We start from the raw sequence: 26,208 nt of genomic DNA on the forward strand, positions 1-26,208 counted from the left end.
ACAGGTTGCTGAGAGAATGTCCAGATACAATAATTGCGAAAGTCCTCGGCCTCAGTGTACCAGGCTAAGTGGACAGTCTTTTGCGGTTGGTGTTGTGGAAGGAATATCTCTCCACTCGATGTCACTATCCCTGTAATAGTGGAGTTCCTTGTATACTTTCTGGAGGATAAATTCCTTTCAGTCTCGGCAGTGAAAGGTTATCGCTCAGCCTTGAGCCTTGCCTTTAAGCTGAGAGGAGAGGATATTTCCTCTTCGTTGGAGCTTTTTTTACTCATATGCAATTATGAGATCACTTAGCCTCAGTCAGAGATGAGGCGTCCTCCTAGGGAATGTGGTTCAGGGTTTGAGATCCCTAAAAGGACTTCCTTACAAACCATTACGACATGCAACTGATCAAAATCTGATATTGAAGACGGCGTTTCTGCTCGCTTTAGCTTCAGCAAAGAGTCTGTAAACTTCATGGCCTCTCATATGACATCGCCCATTCAAGGGCATGGGGGAAGTGACACAGCTTCGTCCCTGAGTTTATTGCAAAACCTCAAAATCTGGGGGTACTGGACCCTAGATTTGGGCCCTTCCAGATTATGAATCTACATTCTGTAACCAATGACCCAGATAAACTGTTATTATGCCCAGTGTGGAGTTTGAAATATTACATTTAACGCACTGCAGGAACACGGCCCCAACTAACATCTCTTTTTGTTAGTTCTGGCAGGGTTAAGAGGAGGATCCCTAAAAATACCATTTCATTTTTGGTTACGTCAAGTCATTGAAAGAGCTCTAGATCCTGATCCTCCTCTGGCTAGAAGACCTAGAGCCTGCGATGTCAGATGGCTTGATACGTTTACTATGAGTCCTGTGGTGGCTGCTCAACAAGTGGTTCAAGAGCACCTCGGGCTCTTTGTTGAACAAGTAGCAAATGGTTGAGGGCACTGGTTACCCGGGTTAAGTCTGGGATGAATGAGAGTATGTCAGGCGTTTTCCTTTCTTCATCTTCCCCTCCCTTGGGGTATAGTGCCATGGGTCCCTCTACAAGCTGGCTTCAACCTCTGAAGGTAAGAATCACTTCCCTTGTGTAGCCTAGTACTGTATAGTCATAAATTTAATGTACTGTCCATGTCCCCATTGCTTCCTGCAAGGTAGGCAATGGGAAAGGCTTTGTTTATATTCTATTTATAAACTCGGAAGGAAGTACATATGATATCTCACGACAATTGAATTGCTGAAGCCGCTATCATACTTGCTTTGTATTGTTAGCGAGGTTTTTACTGTGCTAGGCGAACCTAGGTCAATGTCTATACCTGAAATAAGATTTCCACCTCCTAAGAGTGAGTCATCCACGTAAATAACGTAAGGTTTGTTAGTATGGGGACAAATGACAAATTCAGAGATAATTTGTATTTTTCCCTAACTAATACAAACCTGTGGTTATTTATATAAATTGGCCCACCATCACCTGTCCCCTTGTAAGTCCTGCCTGCAATCAAAAAGTGATGTGACTCAGCTGTGAGAGTACTGTATATATATAGGTGGCTGGGTACCCCCCTGCCTACCCACTCAAATGGTTAGGCAGGGTTGCCACCTCGCACTTTTAGTCTAATGGCTACCTTCCAGCTTTGCCAAAAGATAATCCACATAAATAACTACAGGTTTGTATTAGTTAGGGAAAAAATACAAATTATCTCCGAATTTGTCATATTTCTAGTTTACTTAATTCTTTTTTATAATCTGCATATCACTGTTTTATTATATTTTATGTGGTCTGATGATAATATTTTTCCTTGAAAATGTTTGATTTCTCCAATGCAGATACAAGTGAACCAAATAAAATTCTCGTGGATGGAGTTATGCGACTCTTAGATGATTTAGACCTGTCTCCAGATTCTCGATTAGTACTCATTTTAGCATGGAAACTTCGTGCAGCAACACAGTGTGAATTCACTCGGGATGAATTTATGAATGGGTTAACAGATTTGGGGTAAGTTGGATTTAGTTGCAAAATTTCCTTTATGGCATAGTGAATGCTCATACAGTATTACAGTAATGCCTTTAGTTGCTACAAATTAGGTTTGGGGAAGAGGTTAAATGCTATAACCAGTTCAGTTGTATTAGCAGTGCAATATTATTTTTAAAATTTGTAAAATTGTATATATACCATATCAAATATGTGTAAACTAAAATTTCAAATTTCACTGTTAAGATTTTTAATGGGTTAATAACCTATTACAGTATTTTATTCATTCTATCTTCCCATTATCATATAGAAGCTACAAATATTATTCAGATTTAACCAGTTTAGGTATTTTTCAAATAATAAAAATTTTATTAGGAAACTTTTGTGCAAAGTTAGAAAGTGCTGGCTATAATACCTCAAATTCAGTATTTGTTCCGTAACTGGAATGCAAACGACGCTATCTAATAGGGGTACTGTATTACTTTCGGCGTAGCTGAAATGACGAGCCATTAATTTTTAACGAGGGTAACTACCCACACCACTAGTTAGGGGGGTTAGGGAGGGTAGCTTGCTACCGCTCCTCCCTCACACACCTGTGATTGAGCTCACTTTGCTTTCAGCTCGGATGGTGAACGGACGTTGCTGTTCTTCATCCTCGCCGACAATTGGCAGCCATTAATGCTTTTTGGTTTTTCTGTTCTCTTAGACTGTGTGTGTGTAAAGTTGGCTTCTACGACCATGCGCACCTGCCCTGGACTACCCGACCGCCCTTGTGGAACATTCATGTCGGCGGTCGAGACCGATCCTCACGCCCTTGGTCCTTCTTGCAGAGGTCAACGGTGTGATAGCGTCAACAAGTATAGTGAGTGTAGGGAGTGGTCTTCCTCCCAGTGGGAGAGGTTTGCACGACGGCGGAAGAAGTCCAACCGGGATATTTCTCCTTCAAAGGTTGCTTCGAAGGGAGAAAAACCCAAGGCCTCTTCTTTCATTGCCCAAACCTCCTCCGAAGCTCCTACTCGGTCGGTCTCTTTTGAGAGACTGTCAAGCAGCAGTGTAGACTGATTTATTTCTGACCAACCCCGGGTCTCGAGAGATGAGGTTGCTTCCCCCAGCGAAGCAGCACCACCTCTCCCCCCGGGGAGGCCTTGTCACTAATTTTCGTGTTTCAGATTTGGTCCTCCTTGGGGCTCACAGCTTCGCCCTCCAAGGAGGCTTTGCTTGATTTCTTCCGCATGGGTGCTTCTGTCAAGCAGTCGTCGTCACCGTTAGAGGTAGATCGACTGACACTTGTCGACGTTGTGTCAGAGGTGTCTCATGCCAGCTTAGTTTCCCCCGTTCCTGACCATCCTCCGAGGGGGAAACTAAGTTCATCATCAGTCTCTCCTGCTAGTGTTTCTCTCCCTCGGGGGAGTTCACTTACAGAACTAAGTTCATCATCAGTCTCTCCTGCTAGTGTTTCTCTCCCTCAGGGGAGTTCACTTGCAGAGACTCCTCTTCGGAGGACTGCTGACGGTCAGCTTGCTGATCCAACAGCCCCCAGAGGGTGTATCCGTCGGAAGGCTCGCCTTCCTCTTCGCCTTAGCGGCCTTCCTTCACCTGCGGTGAGGAGACGCCTTTTTGGTTCAACGTCTTCTATGCAGTCCCCCGCAGAGGAACCTCTAGACCGATCATCCATCTCTGCACCTGTAACCAGTCTTGTGACTTCGGTCCTGGACCTCTCTGCAGATCGTTTGCGATCTCCTTCGGTGGATGGTCGTCCTTTTAAAGGGCACGTCGACCATCCATCCAACATCCAACAGACCTGCCAACGTGCACTATTGCGCGCCATCATACTGCATACCATGCGCCCACGCACCCTGAACAGCGCTCACCAGCAGCTCGTCAGGCACCAACGCTTCGGCACACCACCCATCTTGCTCGCCCTTACAAAGGGCAGCAACCTCACGCGCCAACATGCGCCTACGCGCCAACAAGATCCTCAGTGATCTCCTATGCACCATGTGCGCCCACATGCGCACACTCGCCAACGATCTCCTGTGCGCCAGCGCTCTCCTGCACCTATGCACCCTGCGCTCACGCGCCCATGATCTCCTACGCGCCAGCACCCACCTGCGTGTCAGTACTTACCTGCGCGCCAGCTCTCGCCTACGGGCTAGTTACCTGCGCGCGAACGTTTACCTACGCGCCAGTTACCTGTGCGCCAACGTTCTCATATGCGTCCCACATCGCGCCAGCCAAAACCTGCGCGCCATCACTCTCCTGCACGCAGGTTCGTAGGTGAGGCAACAACCTTGTTGCCCTCACCTGCGCACCCACTTTTACGCTTGTGCGCGCTCTCTTCTACAGACACACACCAACAATCTCCCGCGCGCCCGCGTTCGGAAACATTCTTGCACGCGCGCTATTTCTTATACGGACGCGCACACATCATGATTCTCCTGTGCGCGCGCCAACACTCTCCGTGCGCGAGCACCAATATTCTCCCTCGCACCAGCACCATTATTTTCCCACGTGCGAGCGCCAATATTCACTTGCGCGTGAGCATGCGCACCAAAAGGAACGTCATCCGGCAAGGTGGCCATTCCCCTCCCCGCAAGCGCATACCACCGCGAATTGTCTGAGAAGGGAAACATGCAGAGGGGTTCAAGACCCAAAAGCTACATCCTAAGGCGAACCCACCCATTCCAGTAACTCCTCCCAGGGAACCGGTCCCTTTCCCTTCAGGGGGTATGTCTGACAGTGCGTCTGTCAGCCAGCAGCCCTGGTTCAATGCCTTGATCTGAGCCATAACCCAGGCTTTCAAGCCTGTTCTGTCTGATCTAGGACATGGAACCATGGCTTCCTCTACCCCTTTGAAGAGGAAAAGAGGAGTTCTGGACGTGGTCACTTCCCCGAGGGTGAAACTGACTCCACTCAGACCATCGAGGCAAGTTCCTCCTATTTCTCGGACTAACTCTCCATCCCTTTCGGACGAAGATCTCCCGTCACCTAGGGAACCACGCGAAGATACCCTTTCCCCCATCGCATCAATGGAGGAAATCTCTCTCCACGCCGAGAGTTCCTCACAGTCCGAGAATAGAAGGGACATGCCACACTCATCGATGTTGGAGTCTTACCTCCTTCCCCGGAAGGAATCTAAAGACTCCAAAACACTGGCAAAGTCCTCCACTAGGGGTAGGATGGAGCCAGCCAGCCACTCAGGGAATGTCCGCAACTCTCCCCAAGAAAAGCCTTTGGCGATAGAAGGAGACTTTGCTGCAAGTCCTACAAGTGGAGGAGACCAGCAGGAGCCAGAACATGCATTCTGGCAGGTTCTGGCTCTAATGAGGGTTCTCAACGGGTTTTCCGACCCAGAGATCCCCCCTTGAGAGGGCAAAGACACAGTCCTAGACTGCGTTTTTGGTACTCAAAAGCCCTCTAAGACCAGTGCAGCCCTGCCCTGGTCTCAAGGGGTAAAGAGTACCAGGGACAAGATCGCCCAGCAGCTCTCAGAGATGTCCTCCTCCAACCGTTCCCATACCACAAACAAGCTCCTTCCACCTCCTTGCTTACAGCAGAGGAGGTACTTCAAGATCCTGGAGGAGCCTAGTTCAGCTCTTTCTCTTCACCACACGCTGGATGAGCTAACCAGGGTAGTCCCTCTTGAGAGACTCTCCAAACGACAGGTCTCGTTCTCGGCAGCTGAGATCCTCAACCAGGAGAAGGTCACGAAGTGTGCTATGCAAGCTACTTCGTGGCTTGGTATCTGGTTGGGGACCTTAGGTATCCTGATAGGATCTGAGGATTTCTCCAAGGAACATACCAGGAAAGCTATGGAAACCTTCCTTCTCTCGGGTACTCGCACGATCGAGTTTCTTGCCCACCAAGTCTTGAACTTGTGGGCAAATACCATCCTGAAACGTCGGGATGCAGTAGCTGAGAGATTCCACCAGAAAGTCCCTAGCGTTGAGATCAATAGGCTCAGACATTCCTCCATAGAGGGGTCTCTTCTGTTCAAGCCTAAGGATGTGGAACATGCTGCTGAGAGGTGGAGGAAGTCTCATCTAGACTCCCTCCTCCATAGGGCTGTAACATCTAAGCCCTATAAACCTACAGCACCACAGCAGTCCCGTCCAACCAAGACTACAATGACGACAACTGCAGCGAAGACAACGGTGTCTAAGCCCTCTCTTGTCAAAGACAGGAAAGGCAAAAAGTTCTCCAGGGGAAGTAAAAATGCTAGAGGGAGCAGCGGAGGCCGCAAACTCTAGGATAGGCAGTCCCCCTGCATTTCCACCAGTGGGGGGATGCCTACAAAGTTGCGCAAACAGGTGGAAGCAACTCTGGGCCGATTCCTGGACAATCTCCGTGATTAGTCTAGGATATCGCGTCCTGTTCATAACATCTCTACCTCTCCTGACTAGGAATCCAGTGTCATTGAACACCCTTGCCATGGGATCGGCAAGGGGGCAACCCCATTGGGCAGAAGTCCAGACCCTGTTGAAGAAGGGTGCTCTCCAAGAGGTCCTCGACAGATCCCCAGGCTTCTTCAGTCGACTCTTTCTTGTAAAGAAGGCATCTGGAGGCTGGAGACCAGTCATTGACCTCTCAGCTCTGAACAAGTTTGTCAAACAGACTCCGTTCAGCATGGAGACGGCAGACATGGTCAGACTAGCAATAAGACCGCAAGACTTCATGTCCTCACTGGACCTAAAGGACACGTACTTCAAGATCCCAGTCCATCCGTCTTCAAGGAAGTACTTAAGATTCAGCCTAGACAACAGAATATACCAGTTCAAGGTGCTGTGCTTCGGTCTTTCCACAGCACCACAAGTCTTCATCAGAGTGTTCACCCTAGTGTCATCTTGGGCACACAGGATCGGCATCCGTTTCCTCCTTTATCTGGACAACTGGCTAATCCTAGCAGACTCGGTGTCAACCCTTCTTCAACACCGTGACAAACTTCTGAGACTTTGCCAGAATCTGTGGATCATGGTAAATCTCGAGAAGTCCTCTCTGCTTCCCACTGAAAGACTGGTATACTTGGGCATGATTGTAGACACCATTCTCCACAAAGCCTTCCCATCAGATGACAGGATAGCAAGGCTGAGAAAGGTCGCAAGACCTTTTCTCAGACGACAAGAACTTCCAGTCCAATTGTGGCTACGTCTCCTCGGTCACCTTTCATCGCTGGCCCGTCTTGTTCCCAATGGTCGCCTCAGGATGAGATCCCTCCAGTGGTGACTCAAGTCCCGGTGGAATCAAGGGTACGATTCCCCGGACATCCAGATCCCCATGGGACCTGCGGAATTGACAGACCTCCAGTGGTGGGTGACAGATGAGAATCTACGAAAGGGAGTGGATCTTCTCATCCTCCCCCCGGATTTGATGCTGTGGCGGCCCCACGTGCTGCACCACACGACCTCAGGCCTCTGGTCAGAGTCAGGAAAGTACCTCCACATAAATCTCCTAGAGATGAAGGCCGTCTTTCTGGCCCTTCAACAGTTTCAACAGTTCTTGGCAAGTCACTGTGTGGTGGTGATGAGCGAAATCACCACAGTAGTGGCCTACATCAACAAACAAGGAGGTACTTTTTCGCAACAACTATCCCAGCTAGCTGTAGAGTGACTGAGATGGGCCGAAATCCACTCGATACCATTATTGGCACGCATCATTCCAGGCAAAAGGAATGTACTCGCCGACAACCTGAGCAGAGCATCTCAGATAGTGAGTACCGAGTGATCTTTGGATCATCTAGTAGCCAACAAAGTCCTGAATTTGTGGGGTTTCCCAACTGTGGACCTCTTCGCAACGGCCCTGAACTTCAGGCTCCTGCTGTACTGTTCCCCAGTCCCAGACCCCAAGGCTCTCTGGCAATATGCTTTCCAACAACGGTGGGACAACATCGATGTTTACGCCTTTCTCCTCTGATGAGGAGGGTACTCAACAAGACCAGAACATCGGTCAATCTTTCAATGACCCTCTTAGCTCCGCTATGGCATCACGCAGAATGGTTCCCGGACCTTCGGCAACTCCTAACGGAGCCACCAAGAGAACTCCCTCCACGACACAATCTACTCAAACAACCAGACGCCAACATATTCCACAAAGCCGTAGCTTCGCTACGACTCCACGCCTGGAGACTATACAGCATCTCCTCTGTGAGAGAGGATTTTCGCAACATGTTGCGATTAGGATGTCTGGACATCTGCAAAAATCATCAGCAGCAGTCTACCAGGCAAAGTGGAAAGTCTTCTGTGGTTGGTGTTGTGGAAGGGGTATCTCTCCACTCGATTCCACTATTCCAGCAATAGCGGAGTTCCTCGTGTATTTGCATGAAGAAATGCTCCTATCAGTCTCGGCAGTGAAAGGCTATCACTCAGCCTTAAGCCTCGCCTTCAGACTGAAAGGAATGGACATTTCTTCATCACTAGAACTTTCTCTACTCATACGGAGTTATGAACTTACCTGCCCCCAGTCAGAAGTGAGACTTCCCCCATGGAACGTTGTTCGAGTTCTCAGGTCTCTTAAGAGACCTCTCTATGAACCATTACACCTGACAACAGATCGCCACCTGACTGGGAAGACTGTGTTTCTGCTAGCTTTGGCCTCGGCCAAGCGAGTCAGCGAACTTCGTGGTCTCTCGTATGACATCGCCCATTCAAGGGGATGGGGAGAGGTAACGTTCAGCTTTGTCCTGAGTTTATTGCTAAGACTCAGAACCCAGGAGTAGCAGATCCTCGATTCAACTCCTTCTGGATTTCTAGTCTCCGTACTGTAACAGATGACCCAGACCATCTCTTACTATGCTCAGTAAGGAGTTTGAGGCTGTACCTCAAGAGAACAGCCACAGCCCGTCCTCGTGTGCCAGCACTATTCGTCAGCACAGGAAGGACTAAGAGGAGGGTCACCAAGAATACCATCCCAGCATGGATTCGCAGGGTCATTGACCTTGCACTGAATCCAGACCCTCCTCCGCCACGTCGCCCCAGAGCACATGATGTCAGGGGCATAGCTATGTCCCTGGCCTTCAAAAGAAGTTATTCAGTGACACAGTTTCTTCAAGCTGGGGTGTGGAAACGTCAAACCACATTCACATCCCACTACATGCAAGACGTGACTCACAGGAGACTCGATACGTTTTCTATCGGTCCTGTGGTGGCTGCACAACAGCTGGTTTAAAACCTCAAGCTCCTTATTGGACAAGTAGCAGAAGGTTGAGGGCATTGTTACCCGGTTTTAGTCTGCGTGAATGAAAAGGTTTGACTGGCCCTTATTCTTTTCTTCATCCTCCCCTCTCTTGAGGAAAGCAGCATCCTGGGTTCTCTGCATAGCTGACTTCAAACCACTGCAGGTAAACCATGCTCCCTTGTGTACCTAGTATTAAGATTAATACCCTGACAAGGTGGTATTGGGAAAGTCCTAGTGCATAGTTTTCCCTCTAAAGAACTTCGGAACAACTTTCTAAGACGAGTCACATTGCTACATACCTTCACACACAACTTGCGTAGGCCGCACAACTTGCGTAGGCCGAAAAGCTTGCGTAGCAAGGTTTTACCGAGGTGCAGGGGCTCCTTATTTCTTGAGTGCTTACACACTCAGATAAGGAGCCCCTGGGTAAAGCCAAAAAACTAAACAAACCTTAGCTATTTAACCAAACTTGTCCGCCAGCCCTATCCCCCTTGAAGTCCTACCTCCAAGCAAAGTGAGCTCAATCACAGGTGTGTAAGGGGGAGCGGTAGCAAGCTACCCTCCCTACCCCCCGCCAACTAGCGGTGTGGGTAGTTAACCCTCGTTAAAAATTTATGGCTCGTCATTTCAGCTATGCCGAAAGTAATACATACATACATATACCAAGGCACTTCCCCCAATTTTGGGGGGTAGCCGACATCAACAAGAAACAAAAACAAAAAGGGGACCTCTACTCTCTACGTTCCTCCCAGCCTAACAAGGGACTCAACCGAGTTCAGCTGGTACTGCTAGGGTGTCACAGCCCACCCTCCCACATTATCCACCACAGATGAAGCTTCATAATGCTGAATCCCCTACTGCTGCTACCTCCGCGGTCATCTAAGGCATCGGAGGCAGCAGCAGGGCCTACCGGAACTGCGTCACAATCGCTCGCCATTCATTCCTATTTCCAGCACGCTCTCTTGCCTCGCTCACATATATCCTCCTATCACCCAGATCTTCCTTCACTCCATCCATCCACCCAAACCTTGGCCTTCCTCTCGTACTTCTCCCATCAACTCTTGCATTCATCACCTTCTTTAGCAGACATCCATTTTCCATTCTCTCAACATGGCCAAACCACCTCAACACATTCATATCCACTCTAGCTGCTAACTCATTTCTTACACCCGTTCTCACCCTCACCACTTCGTTCCTAACCCTATCTACTCGAGATACACCAGCCATACTCCTTAGACACTTCATCTCAAACACATTCAATTTCTGTCTCTCCATCACTTTCAATCCCCACAACTCCGATCCATACATCACAGTTAGTACAATCACTTTCTCATATAGAACTCTCTTTACATTCATGCCCAACCCTCTATTTTTTACTACTCCCTTAACTGCCCCCAACACTTTGCAACCTTCATTCACTCTCTGACGTACATCTGCTTCCACTCCACCATTTGCTGCAACAACAGACCCCAAGTACTTAAACTGATCCACCTCCTCAAGTAACTCTCCATTCAACATGACATTCAACCTTGCACCACCTTCCCTTCTTGTACATCTCATAACCTTACTCTTACCCACATTAACTAAAGACTATTTTGAGTCCTTGGTATAAATTTCATGATATATGCTAGGTATATCATGAGCAGTATCAACAATCTTCTATAACTTCAGTGATCCGTAGCCATTTCGCGGTTCGACTATCGTGGACTCAGTGCATCGCAGGTTTTTTTTTGTTGAAAAATAAGAATGAAAAAATATCTCCGTATTGCGGAAAGCAGCCATGTTTCATCTTGATGCGCATAAGAAACTGCTTCCCGAGCTGCCAGACAAGGAGAACAGCTTGCTCTTATACCCACTGGAAGTCAAACAAGGCCCGTAATTGGCTACCGGCACGAGACCAACGAATTAGAGCACGAGTGGATGTATCCTGTGAGCTGATTGGCTGCGCATCATCGCATCTTTTCCCAGCATCTTTCTTTGGTGTATCCCGCCGTTCTGCCAGTCTCTCGTTCACGCTGTATTGTACTCGTACAAGTGTCTCGCATTTGTAGTGTTCTGTGATTCATTTAACTTTGGTAAAGCCATTAAAATGCCTGTTAAGTGCCGTGCCCCTATGAAAGATCCTCATGTGAGCCGAAGAGGAGTAAGATGATGAAAATCACTGAAAAGGTAAAACTTTTAGATATGTTGAAGGAAGGCAGAAGTTATGCTGCATTGGTACGCCATTATAGCGTGAACGAATCTACTGTGCGCTATATAAAGAAAGATGAAGTGAACATCCGCAGAACTGCGACAATAACGTTTTGAATATTTAACTTAGCCGGTGAATATATAATAGCTGCAACTCTGTTGCTCGACAGACAAAAAACAGTAAAAACTCGCCAGCGATCGCTATACAGGTTGTGGGTGTGCCCACCAGCGCCAACTGTCGGCCAGATACCACTCTCGATGTAAACAAAGACTCAATTTCTTCTCTGTCGACGTGTCGACAAGACGTACTTTACTCGCTGTTGAAACCTGGAGTTTTTCCCATCATATTTGGTGAAGTACTTTAATTTGGTTTGAGCTTTCGCAGTACAGGTGTTTTTCTTCAAATAAATCCTTGAACTCTTTTTTGGATCGGATTAATTGTTGATGGCTTAGATCGTTTTTTGGAATTTTCCCTTGACCAATTCAAAATAGCTGACCTTTCACAAGTTCCCAAGTTCAGAAAATGTAATGCTAGGGACTGTCATAGGCGTCTTCCAAAGGCTTCTCTCGACCCTCACACTGTTTGTTCAATTGTCGGGGTAAAACCTGTCAATTGGAAGATCGGTGTGAGGAATGCGTGGGCCTTTCGGAATTCGATTTTATCGAATTTGAGAAGTATACACGCAGACTAGAGAGAGATAGGGTAAGGAGAAGCTCTTCTAGGTCGGTAGATTTTTCCTCTCCACATGCCCCTGAACCTAATCCTTCCCCTGTAGTGGTTGTTCCTAACCCCCCTCCTAGCACTCAGGAACCATCGATGGCAGACATGATGCGTGCTATCCATGCCTTGGGGGAGAGAGTTGAGGCCCTTGCAAGTGACCGCAATCAACTCATGGCGGACGTAAAGGAACTAAAGTGCCAAAGTGCCGCGGAAAGTGTTAAAGTGCCTAGTGTTTCTCAAAGTGTTGTGAACAGTGTTGCGCTTGAGGGTTCGTCTGTTCGTGCCTGTCGTCCTCCTAGTCCGGGACCTCTTGCAAGCTCCCAAGCCCAGGGGAGAAGCAATGTCGTACGACTCATGGGTTCGAGAGGCCTTGATCAGCGAACAGACGTTCCCTCTATGGTATCAGGCGTATCTCCCCAAGATCGCCCCTACCAACGTAAGACGAGAGAGCCCGTTTTTACCTCGTCGTCCGAAGGTGTTTCTCGTAAGAAACCTTGGACCAAGGTCTCACGACCTTTGAAGCGTAAGTCGGTCCCTTCAGGACAAGTCCAACGTCCCGGTTGTAGCCACTGGGTCAGTTCGGACTCGTTGCCGTCATCTGATGACTGCTCGCCGCCTAAGAGAGGCAAAGCGGTGCCGCCTCAGTCGCTCACCCCGTCTGTTGCCGCACCTGCTGCCGTAGACCCTAAATGGGTGTTGCTGCAGGACATGCAGTCCAAGCTTGCGTCCTTGATGGAGGACTTCAATGCGGAGAAGGTTGCTGCGGAACCTTCTGGCCAACAACCATCCAAGCGGTCTGTTGTGCGTCCTGTTGACGCTGAGGTAACTTTCTCGCGTCTACCAGTTGGGGTTGTACCTCCACCGATGCGACCCAGTGTGGGTTGCCAGCCGCACGTTGACGTTAGGCGACGCACGGAGGTGGTTGTTGACGTTCAGGACGTTCAGCAACCATCAGAGGTGACTTGTTTTGACGCGGTGCGTCAACCTCCGCAACCCGGTATGGTGTTGACTGCACAACCCAGACGGTCTAAACGGTCTCGGGTGGACGCTGTGCGTCCTCGCGCACCAGTTGACAGTTCCCAGACTGTGCAGCAGTTCCATGACGCTGCGTCCGGCTCCGTCACGCATGCACCAGTGCGACCGGACTCAGCGAGCCAAACGTTGCCCACTCCTTTGCCGTTTCCTCATCAGTTTTCGGATGAGGAACTATCAGATGAGGACGTTGCTGAACCACAAGAGGATCAACCTTCAGAACTTGACGAGCCTAAGGCAACTCAACCATCTTTGGACTTTAGAAAAGTCATGGCTGTATTTAAGGAGTTGTTCCCTGACCACTTTGTTTCTGTGGCTCCTCGTTCGCCGCCGTCAGAGTTTGTATTAGGCGTGCCTGCTACCGCACCTGCCTTTACTAAACTCGTTCTCTCTCACTCATCCAAGAGAGCTTTGCGGCTGTTGGGAGATTGGTTAGAGACTAAGAAGAGTTTAGGAAAGACAGCATTTGCCTTTCCCCCATCTAAACTCTCGTCTAGATCGAGCGTCTGGTATGCCACGGGAGAAGTTCTCGGCTTGGGAGTTCCTGCCTCTGCCCAGGGCGACTTTTCAAGTCTTGTAGACTCTCCCCGCCGCCTTGCCATGAGACGCTCGAAGATTTGTTGGTCACCATCGGACCTGGACCACCTTCTTAAAGGTATATTTAGGGCTTTCGAAGTCTTTAACTTCCTAGACTGGTGCTTAGGAGCCCTGAGCAGGAAAATCTCTTCTGCAGATAAGGATGTTTCCTTGCTCATTATGTCCTGCATGGACAAGGCCGTCCGTGATGGGTCCAACGAGCTAGCCGCCTCATTCACGTCCGGAGTCCTGAAGAAGCGAGAGTCTCTATGTTCTTTCCTGTCTGCTGGAGTGACGCCATGCCAAAGATCTGAGCTACTCTTTGCTCCCCTTTCCAAGTGCCTGTTTCCTGAAGTCTTGGTAAAGGAAATTGCCTTGTCTTTAGTTCAGAAGGACACCCACGATCTAGTTGCGTCCTCGGCTCGCAAAGCTCCCCCTTTGCCTACTTTGTCTGCTAGACCGAGGATAGACACTCCAGCGTCTCGCTTTATTCCGCCCTTTCGTGGCAGAGCCTCCAGCAGAGGAGGTGCTCGTGCCGAAGGGAAGCGAGGGAAGAGGAAAGGATCCAAGTCCTCTAAGGGCAGAGTCTGACTGCCCGCAACTTCAGACAGCAGTAGGAGCCAGACTCAAGAACTTCTGGCAAGCCTGGGAGAAGAGAGGCGCAGATCAACAATCTGTGAAGTTACTCAGAGAGGGGTACAAAATCCCTTTTGTACGCAAACCCCCTCTAGCGACGTCCCCCATCGATCTCTCTCCCAGGTACAGAGAGGAAGAGAAGAGACAAGCCCTGAAACTGGAAGTGTCTCTTTTGCTAGAGAAGGGAGCGGTGGTCAAAGTCTCGGACCTTCAATCACCGGGGTTTTACAACCGTCTCTTCCTAGTATCAAAGAAGACAGGAGGTTGGAGACCGGTGCTAGACGTCAGTGCTCTGAATGTCTTTGTCACAAAGACGAAGTTTTCCATGGAGACCACAAAGTCAGTCTTAGCAGCGGTCAGAAAGGAAGACTGGATGGTATCGCTAGACCTAAGGGACACCTACTTCCACATCCCCATTCACTCAGACTCCCAACCTTTTGTGAGATTCGTCTTCGAAGATGTGGTTTACCAGTTTCGGGCCCTGTGCTTTGGCCTAAGCACAGCTCCTCTCGTATTTACGAGGCTGATGAGGAATGTGGCCAAATTCCTCCACTTATCGGACATCCGAGCCTCCCTTTATTTGGACGACTGGCTTCTCAGAGCCTCTTCCAGTCGTCGCTGTCTGAAGGATCTCAAGTGGACTCTAGATCTGACCAAGGAATTGGGACTCCTAGTGAATTTGGAAAAGTCGCAGCTGGTCCCATCCCAAACTATTCTGTATTTAGGGATGGAGATTCACAGTCAAGCTTTTCGGGCTTTTCCGTCGGCCCCCAGAATAGATCAAGCCCTGCTCTCCATCCAGAAGATGCTGAAGAAAGAACGCTGCTCAGTCAGGCTGTGGATGAGTCTGGTAGGGACGCTGTCATCCCTGGAGCAATTTGTATCACTAGGAAGACTACACCTCCGTCCTCTTCAATTCCATCTGGCTTTTCACTGGAAAAAGGACAAGACGCTAGAGGCGGTCTCGATCCCGATTTCCGGAAAGATAAAGTCTTGTCTGACTTGGTGGAAGGACAATATCAACCTAAGAGAGGGTCTTCCCCTGGCTGTTCAGATACCCAACCACGTTCTCTTCTCGGACGCATCGGACTTGGGCTGGGGCGCGACGCTGGACGGTCGGGAATGCTCAGGTCTGTGGAACTCGAGTCAGAGGAGCATGCATATCAACTGCAAGGAGCTGTTGGCAGTTCATCTGGCCTTGAAAAGCTTCGAGTATCTCCTTCGAGGCAAGGTACTTCGATGGTTAGTAGACGTTCCCAGAAGTCTGCCTCTAAGAGTAGACCTTCTACGTCAGCCGCACGTAAAGAAGGTACACCAAAGCCTCCACGCTCTTCGTCTGACTGCCTTCAGACTATCGAAAGACTCGAGAGCTAGAGGCTTTTCGAAGGAGGCAGCCAGTGCGATTGCTAGAGCAAGGAGAGCGTCTACCATTAGAGTCTACCAATCGAAGTGGGAAGTCTTCCAAGACTGGTGCAAGTCAGTTTCTGTATCCTCGACCAGTACCTCTGTAGCCCAAATAGCTGATTTTCTCTTATACCTGAGAAAAGGATGATCCCTTTCAGCTCCCACTATCAAGGGCTACAGAAGCATGTTGGCATCGGTCTTCCGGCATAGAGGCTTAGATCTTTCCAACAATAAAGATCTGCAAGACCTCCTTAAGTCTTTTGAGACCACTAAGGAGCGTCGTTTGACTACTCCTGGGTGGAATTTAGACGTGGTACTAAGATTCCTCATGTCAGACAGGTTTGAGCCTTTACAGTCAGCCTCCCTGAAAGATCTCACTCTTAAGACTCTTTTCCTGGTATGCTTAGCCTCGGCTAAAAGAGTCAGTGAGATTCATGCCTTCAGCAAGAACATCGGATTTTCGTCGGAAAAAGCTACTTGTTCGCTGCAACTTGGTTTTCTAGCCAAAAATGAGCTACCTTCTCGGCCTTGGCCTAAATCTTTCGATATTCCCAGCTTATCGGAGATCGTAGGCAATGAACTAGAAAGAGTCTTATGCCCTGTTAGAGCTCTTAAGTTCTATTTAGATCGTACTAAACCTTTACGAGGCCAATCTGAAGCTTTATGGTGTTCAGTTAAGAAACCATCCTTGCCTATGTCTAAGAATGCTTTGTCATACTTTATCAGATTGTTAATACGAGAAGCTCATTCACATCTGAGTGAGGAAGACCGATCTTTGCTTAAGGTCAAGACGCACGAAGTTAGAGCTGTAGCAACTTCCGTGGCCTTTAAGCAAAATAGATCTCTGCAAAGTATAATGGACGCAACCTATTGGAGAAGCAAGTCAGTGTTCGCGTCATTTTACTTGAAAGATGTCCAGTCTCTTTACGAGAACTGCTACACACTGGGACCATTCGTAGCAGCGAGTGCAGTAGTGGGTGAGGGCTCAACCACTACAATTCCCTAATTCCATATCCTTTTAATCTGTCTCTTGAAATGTTTTTAATGTTGTTTTTATGGGTTGTCCGGAAGGCTAAGAAGCGTTTCGCATCCTGGTTGATTTGGCGGGTGGTCAAAGTCATTTCTTGAGAGCGCCCAGATTAGGGGTTTGATGAGGTCCTGTTGTATGGGTTGCAACCCTTGATACTTCAGCTCCTAGGGGTCTGTCAGCATCCTAAGAGGATCGCGAGGCTCCGTAAGGAAGACGTACTTACAAGGCAGAGTAATCGTCTAAGTCGACTTCCTTACCAGGTACCTATTTATTTTGTTTTTGTTATATTGATAACTTCCAAAATGAAATAAAAACTCCTAGCTTGTACGATGTAAACATATTTAACTGGTCTCTACCCATCTCCTTGGGTGTGAATCAGCTATTATATATTCACCGGCTAAGTTAAATATTTAAAAATGATATTTTAATTATAAAATAAATTTTTGAATATACTTACCCGGTGAATATATAAATTAAACGACCCTCCCTTCCTCCCCAATAGAGACGCAGTGGGATGAGAAGAAATTGAGTCTTTGTTTACATCGAGAGTGGTATCTGGCCGACAGTTGGCGCTGGTGGGCACACCCGCAACCTGTATAGCGATCGCTGGCGAGTTTTTACTGTTTTTTGTCTGTCGAGCAACAGAGTTGCAGCTATTATATATTCACCGGGTAAGTATATTCAAAAATTTATTTTATAATTAAAATATCATTTTAACAAAGAAGCGAAACGTGGTAACGCGGCGAAATAAGCGAAATGTTAAGATGGAAGCTGCATTAGCCTAGTGGGTTGCAGATTGTAGGAAAAGAAACGTAAGTTTGGATATTAATATGATCAGGACAAAGGCCAAGTCTCTCTTTGATCAAACCTTGGCCGATCACGATGGCAAAGAAGAAGCCGATGAAGATAATACTGACGAACCACAGCGTACTAGCATTACGACAAGTGATTCGCCGCCTCGAGGACAAGGCTTTACAGCCAGCAAAGGCTGGTTTGACAAGTTTCAAAAGCGTGCTTTTGTATGACGAGGCTGCCTTTCCCGACACCTGTGCTGCCCGTCGTTACGTGAAGGCTGAATTTCCAAAAAAATTATCAAGGATGGCCAGTACCTACCCGAACAAGTTTTCAATATGGACGAGACATGTCTTTTTTGGAAGAGAATGCCATTACATACATTCCTCTTCAAGGATGAAGTGCATAGACCAGGCTACAAAGTGCACAAGGACCGAGTCACAATTATCATGTGTGGTAATGCTGCAGGCTTTATGATGAAGCCAGGCCTTATTTATAAGGCAAAAAATCCATAGGCCTTGAAAAATAAAAATAAGGCTATGCTTCCCGTCTATTGGATGAATCACGCAAAGGCCTGAATAACTAAAGCCCTGACAGTCGACTGGTTCATTCACTGCTTTGTTCTTGAGGTAAAGCTGTATCTGGCTGAGAAGGGCATCCCTTTCAAGGTCCTTCTCTTGATGGACTGAGCAGGAGGCCATACAACAGACCTGCAGTATGAAGGGGTGCAGGTCGAGTTTCTGCCCCCTAACACCACAGTTCTTATACAGCCGATGGATCAAAGGTTCATGCATTTAAGGCACTCTAAGCTCGTGCCATTATGGAGGGCCTCATCGCGGCAGTTGACGATAATGACGATGAAGGAGGCTTCACCTTGAAAAGGTACTGGCGCAAGTACAACATTGCGTCATGTTTGACTAATTTGCAGCAAGCATTGCAAGAAATGAAAACAGAAACCATCAGTTCAAGTTGGAAGAAATTATGGCCTGTTGTTATTCATGATTACGCAGACTTCACTTCTGACAAAATCCATCACTCGGCAGTGGAGAAGGTGGTGACGCTGGCCTGCATAATTAAGGATGAAGGATTTGCTGACATGACGGAAGAAGACGTGAACAGCCTTATCGAGGCCCATTCAGACCCGCTGACAGACGAAGACCTCCTTGAAATGACGAAGTCAGCAAGTAAAGATGAGCAAGATGAAGAAATGAATAAGACTGGCCTTACTCTGGAGAACCTGCAAGAAATGGGCAACATGGCAAGGGCATTGTAATGCTTTGCACAAGAAGTCGATGAGAACATAGTCAGAGCTGTCGAGTTTTGCAACCGTGTCGATGGGTTTATGGCATTATATAAGGGTATTTTGCAACAAAAGAAAAAGCAACAATAGACAGCAACTACCCATCACCATGTTCTTGACAAAGTTTAAAAAGGCAGCTACACCGTCAGTGCCTCCTGCTGAAGAGCTTTAGGGTGAACCTCGACCCACTACGAGTGGAGTGGGAGCCTCTGTGCCTCTCTCACAAGCAGATGATGACGACCCAGTACCGATATCTGGTGATGATGAGGCGCTTCCAGAACTGCTTTATAGGCCTCATTATACCTGTGCAGTAACACCATCATCATCAATCATTATCACATTCATCGAACTGTATATGTCTGTCATTGTCATCAGCCTTGTCATCGCCATCGCCTTTATCGTCGTCGTCATCGTCATTACAGCTAGAGATACTACTGTCATTGGTGAGTGTTAGAACATCATATCGTATCGTGAGAGAGAGAGAGAGAGAGAGAGAGAGAGAGAGAGAGAGTGTGAATGGTTTGTATGCAGTAATTAAAAACTGTAGATTTAAATAAAATATGCAAGTGAGTTAATGTATATTATTTGTAGATTTATGTAAAATATTTGTGAGTGAATGTAGTATACATTACAGGGCTGTACTGTAATGATTTTATACTTTAAATACCATAGATTTAAGCATAATATACTGTACATATACTGTATATACAGTGAACCCTCGTTTATCGCGGTAGATAGGTTCCAGACCCGACCGCTATAGGTGAAAATCCGCGAAGTAGTGACACCATATTTACCTATTTATTTAATATGTATATTCAGACTTTTAAAACCTTCCCTTGTACGTAGTACTGTTAACAAACTACCCTTTAATGTACAGAACACTTAATGCATGTACTACAGTACCCTAAACTAAAACAGGCACAAATATTAAAGGCGATTTTATATCATGCGTTTCCTAAACACGCCAAAAAGCACGATAAAAAATGGCAACCAATGTTTTATTTACGTTTATCTCTGATCATAATGAAGAAACAAACGCATTTAACATCTGTGTATAGGTTAGTTTTTGCATCGATTATATTGATTATTCAGTACAGTATGTTGATTTTGTTATTACCTACCAATGTTTTACTTAATTTTTCTTAGGACTTCCAAATGAAATGTTTTCTTTATGACGCCGCCTGAAACGACGGCGTTATAAAGTACGCTCAGTAAACAAACGAAGGCATTTAATGCGCATGATGAAAGTGATAAATAATGATATTACAGTAAAAGCTTTTAGAAAATATGTTATTACAAATATTATTTACCGTATCTATATAAAATCATACATACGTAGCAAAGCAGGAAAACAATTTACGGAAGAGAGAGAGAGAGAGTGAGAGAGAGTTGTTTTACGTACGTAAATGTAAATTTTAAACAAAAAAAAATAGCCCCATTTCATATAAAATAGGTTATAACAAATATTTTACTTTATCATATTACAGTAGTTTGTATAATACTGTAAAGTTCAGTACAGTATGTTGTTGTTATAGTCGTGGCGATGAACTTCTCACGAAACAAAAACACGGCATTCCATTACAACAGCTGATTCATTCTCTCTCTCTCTCTCTCTCTCTCTCTCTCTCTCTCTCTCTCTCTCTCTCTCTCTCTCTCTCTTCGTGTTATACAATACTTAAATATAGATGAAGAAACTAGAATTAGTTTTCTTAGTGTCAATTAAATACGAAACTAAAAAATTATGCCGAGTTTACATCCATTTCAATCATTGCTAAAAATACGGCATCCGATTTCATCAGCAAACCACTATTTTTTGGGAAACATAATTTTTTTCTAGAAAATTGCTACTCTTTAAGTAGTTAATTGCACGTTAAGAAAGCGTGTACTTTTGTTTTTAAATTTCGGGTGTGTTTTAAAAATAGAGTATTGTTGACTTCTTTTTGTTTTACTTTTGGCTGATTAGATCAGCTGACGTCTAGCTGCTGCTCTTCAGAGTGTACGAATACACTAACAAAGTATCGTTTATACCATTTCTTAACTTACTCAAACCGTCTACAGTATACAGTTGATATTACATAAGCACCAATGTGTTATAACCTATAAAATTTGTTTGTTTGTTACATTTAAAACAACACACACACACACACACTCTCTCTCTCTCTCTCTCTCTCTCTCTCTCTCTCTCTCTCTCTCTCTCTCTCTCTCTCTCTCTCTCTCTCTCTCTCTCTCTGTGGGCTATGTGGGCTACTTTTCACTACCTCCCATTCCTTACCTCTCTCTATCTCTCTAACAAATGATATCTTTGTTGCTCCTCAAAGTTTCATTTATATTGAAAATCAATCATGATTCAATTTTCCTTACTTTCTCCAATCTCGCACCATCGGTCACATAGCGGTATTTTCGAAATTTCCGGAAAATCCGCGATTTTTGTATATACATGCGTTATGAAAAAAAACCGCGAAGTGGTGAATCCGCGATGGTCGAACCGCGAAGTACCGAGGGCTCACTGTAATGCATATATATACATTCAGTTTGTTCCGTAACTGAAATACAAACCATGCTATTTAATATGGGTATTACTTTCGGCGCAGCTGAAATGACGAGCCATTAGAATTTTAACGAGGGTTTACTACCACCCTCACACACCTGTGATTAGCTCACTTTGCTTTTGGCTCGGGTGACGATCAAACGTGTCTGCTCCCACCCTCGCTTACTTTGACAGCCTTTAATCTTTGTTTTTGCTTTTTCTTTTAAACAGTGTGTTTGGAAGTTGGCCTCTACCATGCGGAAGTGTCCCGGCTTACCTGACCGCCCTTGTGGTACTTATATGTTGGCGGTCGACACATACCCTCACACCTTATGTCCTTTTTGTAGGGGTCAACAGTGTGATAGGAATAGAGTAAGTGGTGAGTGTAGGGAGTGGTCTACCTCCCAGTGGGAGAGGTTTTCCCGGCGCTGGAAGAAGAAGTCCAAAACGAGATATTTCTCCTTCAGGGGTTTCCTTGAAGAGAGAAAATCCCAAGGATTCTACTTCCGTAGCTCGAAGCTCCCACTCAATCGGTCTCTTCCGAGAGGCCGTCGAGTGGTAGCGTAGGCCGTACTTACGTTCACCAACCTCGGGGTTCGGGAGAGGGAGTTGCCTCCCATAGCGAGGCAGCTCCTCCTCCTCCCCCGGGGGAGGATATTTCTGATAACAATGTGTCTAAGAATGATTTGTTACAGCTTTGGGCTTCCTTGGGGCTTCAGGGTTCGCCCTCCAAGGAAGCCCTGTTTGACATAATCAGGTTGGGAGCTGCTGTCAAACAGTCGCCGACGGTAGCAGAGGTTGATCCTCTGTCTATCGTCGACGTTGTTGTGGCAGGGGCTTCCGACGAGTTAGGTCAAACTCCTGCTATGGTTCCTGATGTAGCTGAAGGCTTAGTTCCCCCTTCCGAACATCCTTCGAGGGAGGAGCTAAGTCCAACGGTCTCTTCTGCAGGTGATACTCCCCCTCGGGGGAGTTCACTAACAGAGACTCCTCTTCGGAGGACTGACGATGGTCTGCCTGCTGCCCCCAGAGGATGTATCAGACGGAAAGCTCGCCCTCCTCTTTGCCGTAGAGACCTTCCTTCTCCCCACAAGGGAGTCATAAGACGCCTCTTCGGTTCTTCGCCTTCGCAGTCCCCCGCAGAACATCCTCCTTGCCGTGCAGATCGTTTACGATCTCCTTCGCCTGCCAGACCTGCGGACCTCCCGTCTCCGTTCCTGGCCGCTGACGTGCTGTTGGCGCCCACGCACCCCCGTTATCCAACGGGCATCGGTCCCTTCGGGGCAAAAGGGGCTTTCTCACATTGTGAGTAAGTCCCTTAAGTGCCAGGTATCCCCTGCGCGCCAATGTTCTCCTGCGCGCAAGCGCCGCCTGCTATTCCTGAGATATCACTTCAGAGACCTCCTGTTCCAGGGACAACGCGCCAGCGATCTCCTGTTGCTGAGACTACGCGCCAGCGCTCTCCTGCTCGCCAGCGCTCACCTGTGCGCCAGCGATCTCCTGTACGCCAGCGATCTTCTCCTCGCCAGCGCACAACTGCGCGCCCTCATCCTGATGCTCGCCACGCACGCCCACGATCTCCTGCTCGCATGCGCTCTTCACCTACGTGCCAGCATTCGCCTGCGCGCCCACGATCTCCAGATCTGGGAGCAGGAGGGAAGAATCTTTCTTCTCCTTCCTGTCAGCGATCTCCTACGCGCCTTCAGACCTCGCCTGGCGCAGTCTCCATCGCGCGCACCTGTTCTAGCTCCTGCTGTGCGCCCTCCTGTGCGCCCACGCGCTAGGGGTATTTCCCCTGCGAGTGCGCGCATGCCTTCTAGAGCTCATCGAGATCGTGCGCGCCCACGCGCGCGAGAGCAATCACCTCCGCGCGCGCAAGCGCTTGCACACCCTTCTGCGCACCCTCTGCTTTCGCCAGATCGCGCACCTGCGTGCCACCGATAACCTGCGCGCCCGCGCGCTCCATCATCTGCGCGCCCACGCGTCGTAGATATCCTGCGCGCCCCCTCGCTTACGCGCCATCACTCACCTGCGCGCCATCGTTCGCCAGCACGCCATCGCGCCATAGCTCACCTGCGCGCCATCGCGGGCGCGCACCCGCGCGCAATCAGGGAAAATCCCATCGCGCGAGCGCCAGCGCGATTCCCATAGGGATTCACAGCGCGAGCCCCCCCACCCCCCCGACTTTGTCTCCCTCTCCTGTGGACGAAGATTTTCCGTCCTCGGGAGTCTAGCGAGGTAAGACGTTCTCCCATCGCACCAGTGGGAGAAACCCCACCTCGTACAGGAGAATCGTCCCGGGTTGGGGCAGAGAAGAGCCCACAGACGTCGTTGTTGGAGTCCTGTATTCCTCCCAGGAGGGAACCTAAGGACTCTAAGACAATCCCCAAGTCATCCTCAAGGATTCGATCAGAGCCAACAAGACCCGCAGAGAACGTCCACGTGGCCCCCCCAAGAAGAGCCTTTGGGAACGGGAGACTTTGCAGCCAGTTCTCCAGGAGGGGAGCCGCAGGAGTCATAGCATGCCTTCTGGCAGGTTCTGACCCTGATGAGGCATCTCAACGGGTTCCCGGATCCTGAGATTCCTCCTCGAGAGGGCAAGGACACGGTCCTGGACCGAGTCTTTGGCACTCAGAAACCCGCTAAGGCCAGTGCAGCTTTGCCCAGGTCCCAAGGGGTGAAGAGTGCCAGGGATAAGGTAGAGGACCAGCTCTCCGAACTCGCCTCCTCCAGCCGTTCCACTGCTGGCAACAAGCTCCTCCCTCCTCCTCGTATCCACCAGAGGAGGTACTTTGAGATCATGGAGGAGTTTTGCCTAGCTCTTCCCTTGCACCATTCTGTGGAAGAGCTCACCAAGGGAGTCCCTCTAGAGAGGCTCTCTAGCCGGCAAGTGTTTTTCTCGACGACAGGGATCCTAAATCAGGAGAAGGGAGTGTGCCATTCAGGCTACTTCGTGGCTGGATGTCTGGCTGGGGTCTCCTGGCATCCTGTTGCGATCCGAGGACCTGTCTAAGGAGAGCACCAGGAAGGCTCTGCAGACCTTCCTCCTTTCGGGCACCCGCACCATTGAGTTTCTGGCCCACCAAGTCTCGAACTTGTGGGCCAGTTCCATTCTGAAACGACGTGATGCGGTGACAGAGAGGTTCCACACGAAGGTCCCAGCCGTCGAGGTCAGCAGGCTCAGACATTCTTCCATTTAGGGAAAGAATCTGTTTGAGCCTAAAGACGTGGAACAGGCAACTGAGAGGTGGAGGAAGTCCAACCAGGACTCTCCTACATAGGGCTCTTACATCAAAGCCCTATAAACCTCCAGCACGTCAACAACCTCGCCCGTCCAAGACGACGAAACCGGCAGTGGTAGCAAAGGCAACGGTCTCGAAGCCCTTTCCTGTCAAAGACAAGAAATGCAAAAAGTCCTCCAGGGGAGGGAAAAATCCAAGAGAGAGTGGCCAAGGTCGCAAATGCTAGGATTGGCAATCCCCCTGCATGTCCACCAGTGGGGGGATGCCTACAAAGTTGCGCAATCAGGTGGCAGCAACTCGGGGCCGATTCCTGGACGATTTCCGTAATCTGTCAAGGATATCGCGTCCCATTCACAACATCTCTACCTCCCCTGACAGCGGATCCAGTGTCGTTGAGCTCCTTTGCCATAGGATCGGCAAGGGGGCAAGCCCTACGGGCAGAAGTCGAGACCATGTTAAAGAAGGGTGCTCTCCAGGAGGTCGTCGACGGTTCCCCAGGCTCCTTCAGTCAACTCTTTCTTGTAAGGAAGGCGTCTGGAGGCTGGAGACCAGCCATGGACCTCTCAGCTCTGAACAAGTTTGTCAAACAAACCCCGTTCAGCATGGAGACGGCGGACACAGTCAGCCTTTCAGTGAGACCACAAGACTTCATGTGTACACTGGACCTGAAGGACGCGTACTTCCAGGTCCCAGTCCATCCGTCTTCAAGGAAGTACTTAGGATTCAGCCTAGACAACAAGATCTACCAGTTCAAGGTGCTGTGTTTCAGTCTCTCCACAGCACCTCATATATTTACCAGAGCGTTCACCCTGATTTCTTCGTGTGCACATAGGATCGGCATCCGTCTCCTCCGTTATCAGGACGACTTGCTGATCCTGGCAGACTCGGAGTTGACCCTTCTTCGACACCGAGACAAGCTTCTGGTACTTTGCCAAGATCTAGGGATCATGGTAAATCTCGAGAAGTCTTCTCTGCTTCCAACTCAGCGACTGGTATATCTAGGCATGATCTTGGACATCAATCTCCACAAAGCCTTCCCATCAGACGACAGGATAGCAAGGCTGAGGAGGGTCGCAGATCCTTTCCTCAGACGAGAAGAACTCCCAGCCCAATCGTGGTTACGTCTCCTCGGTCACCTTTCTTCCCTGGCCCGTCTAATTCCAAACGGTCGCCTCAGGATGAGATCCCTGCAATGGCGACTCAAGTCCTGGTGGAGTCAGGGACACGATTCCCCAGACGTTTTGGTCCCTATGGGTCCTGCGGAACGGACGGACCTTCAGTGGTGGGTGACAGACGAGAACCTACGAAAGGGAGTGGATCTTCTCGTCCTCCCCCCGGATTTGATGCTGTTCTTGGACGCCTCAAAGAAAGGGTGGGGGGCCCATGTTCTGAACCAGAGGACCTCAGGCCTCTGGTCAGAATCAGAAAAGTGCCTCCACATAAATCTGCTAGAAATGAAGGCCGTATTCCTGGCACTTCAATAGTTCCAACAGTACCTGGCAGGTCACTCCGTGGTGGTGATGAGCGACAACACCACGGTAGTGACTTACATCAACAAGCAGGGAGGTACCTTTTCAGAGCAGCTATCCCATCTGGCAGTAGAGATACTGAGATGGACCGAAGTCCACTCGATT

The 26,208-nt window shown here is 48.4% G+C and overlaps 1 protein-coding gene across 1 annotated transcript in view; it reads left to right on the plus strand.

Annotated features, from left to right (window-relative positions):
• The window catches only part of SCCRO (defective in cullin neddylation 1 domain containing SCCRO), a 79,929-nt gene that overhangs the window by 15,580 nt on the left and 38,141 nt on the right, over nucleotides 1–26,208 (plus strand). Inside the window, exon 3 of the mRNA XM_068382401.1 lies at nucleotides 1,810–1,978. Within this exon, the coding sequence (XP_068238502.1) occupies nucleotides 1,810–1,978 (169 nt within the window). The remainder of the gene's footprint in view (nucleotides 1–1,809; nucleotides 1,979–26,208) is intronic.

Source organism: Palaemon carinicauda, chromosome 1 (genome assembly GCF_036898095.1).
Source record: "Palaemon carinicauda isolate YSFRI2023 chromosome 1, ASM3689809v2, whole genome shotgun sequence".
NCBI classification, from domain to species: Eukaryota; Metazoa; Arthropoda; class Malacostraca; order Decapoda; family Palaemonidae; genus Palaemon; species Palaemon carinicauda.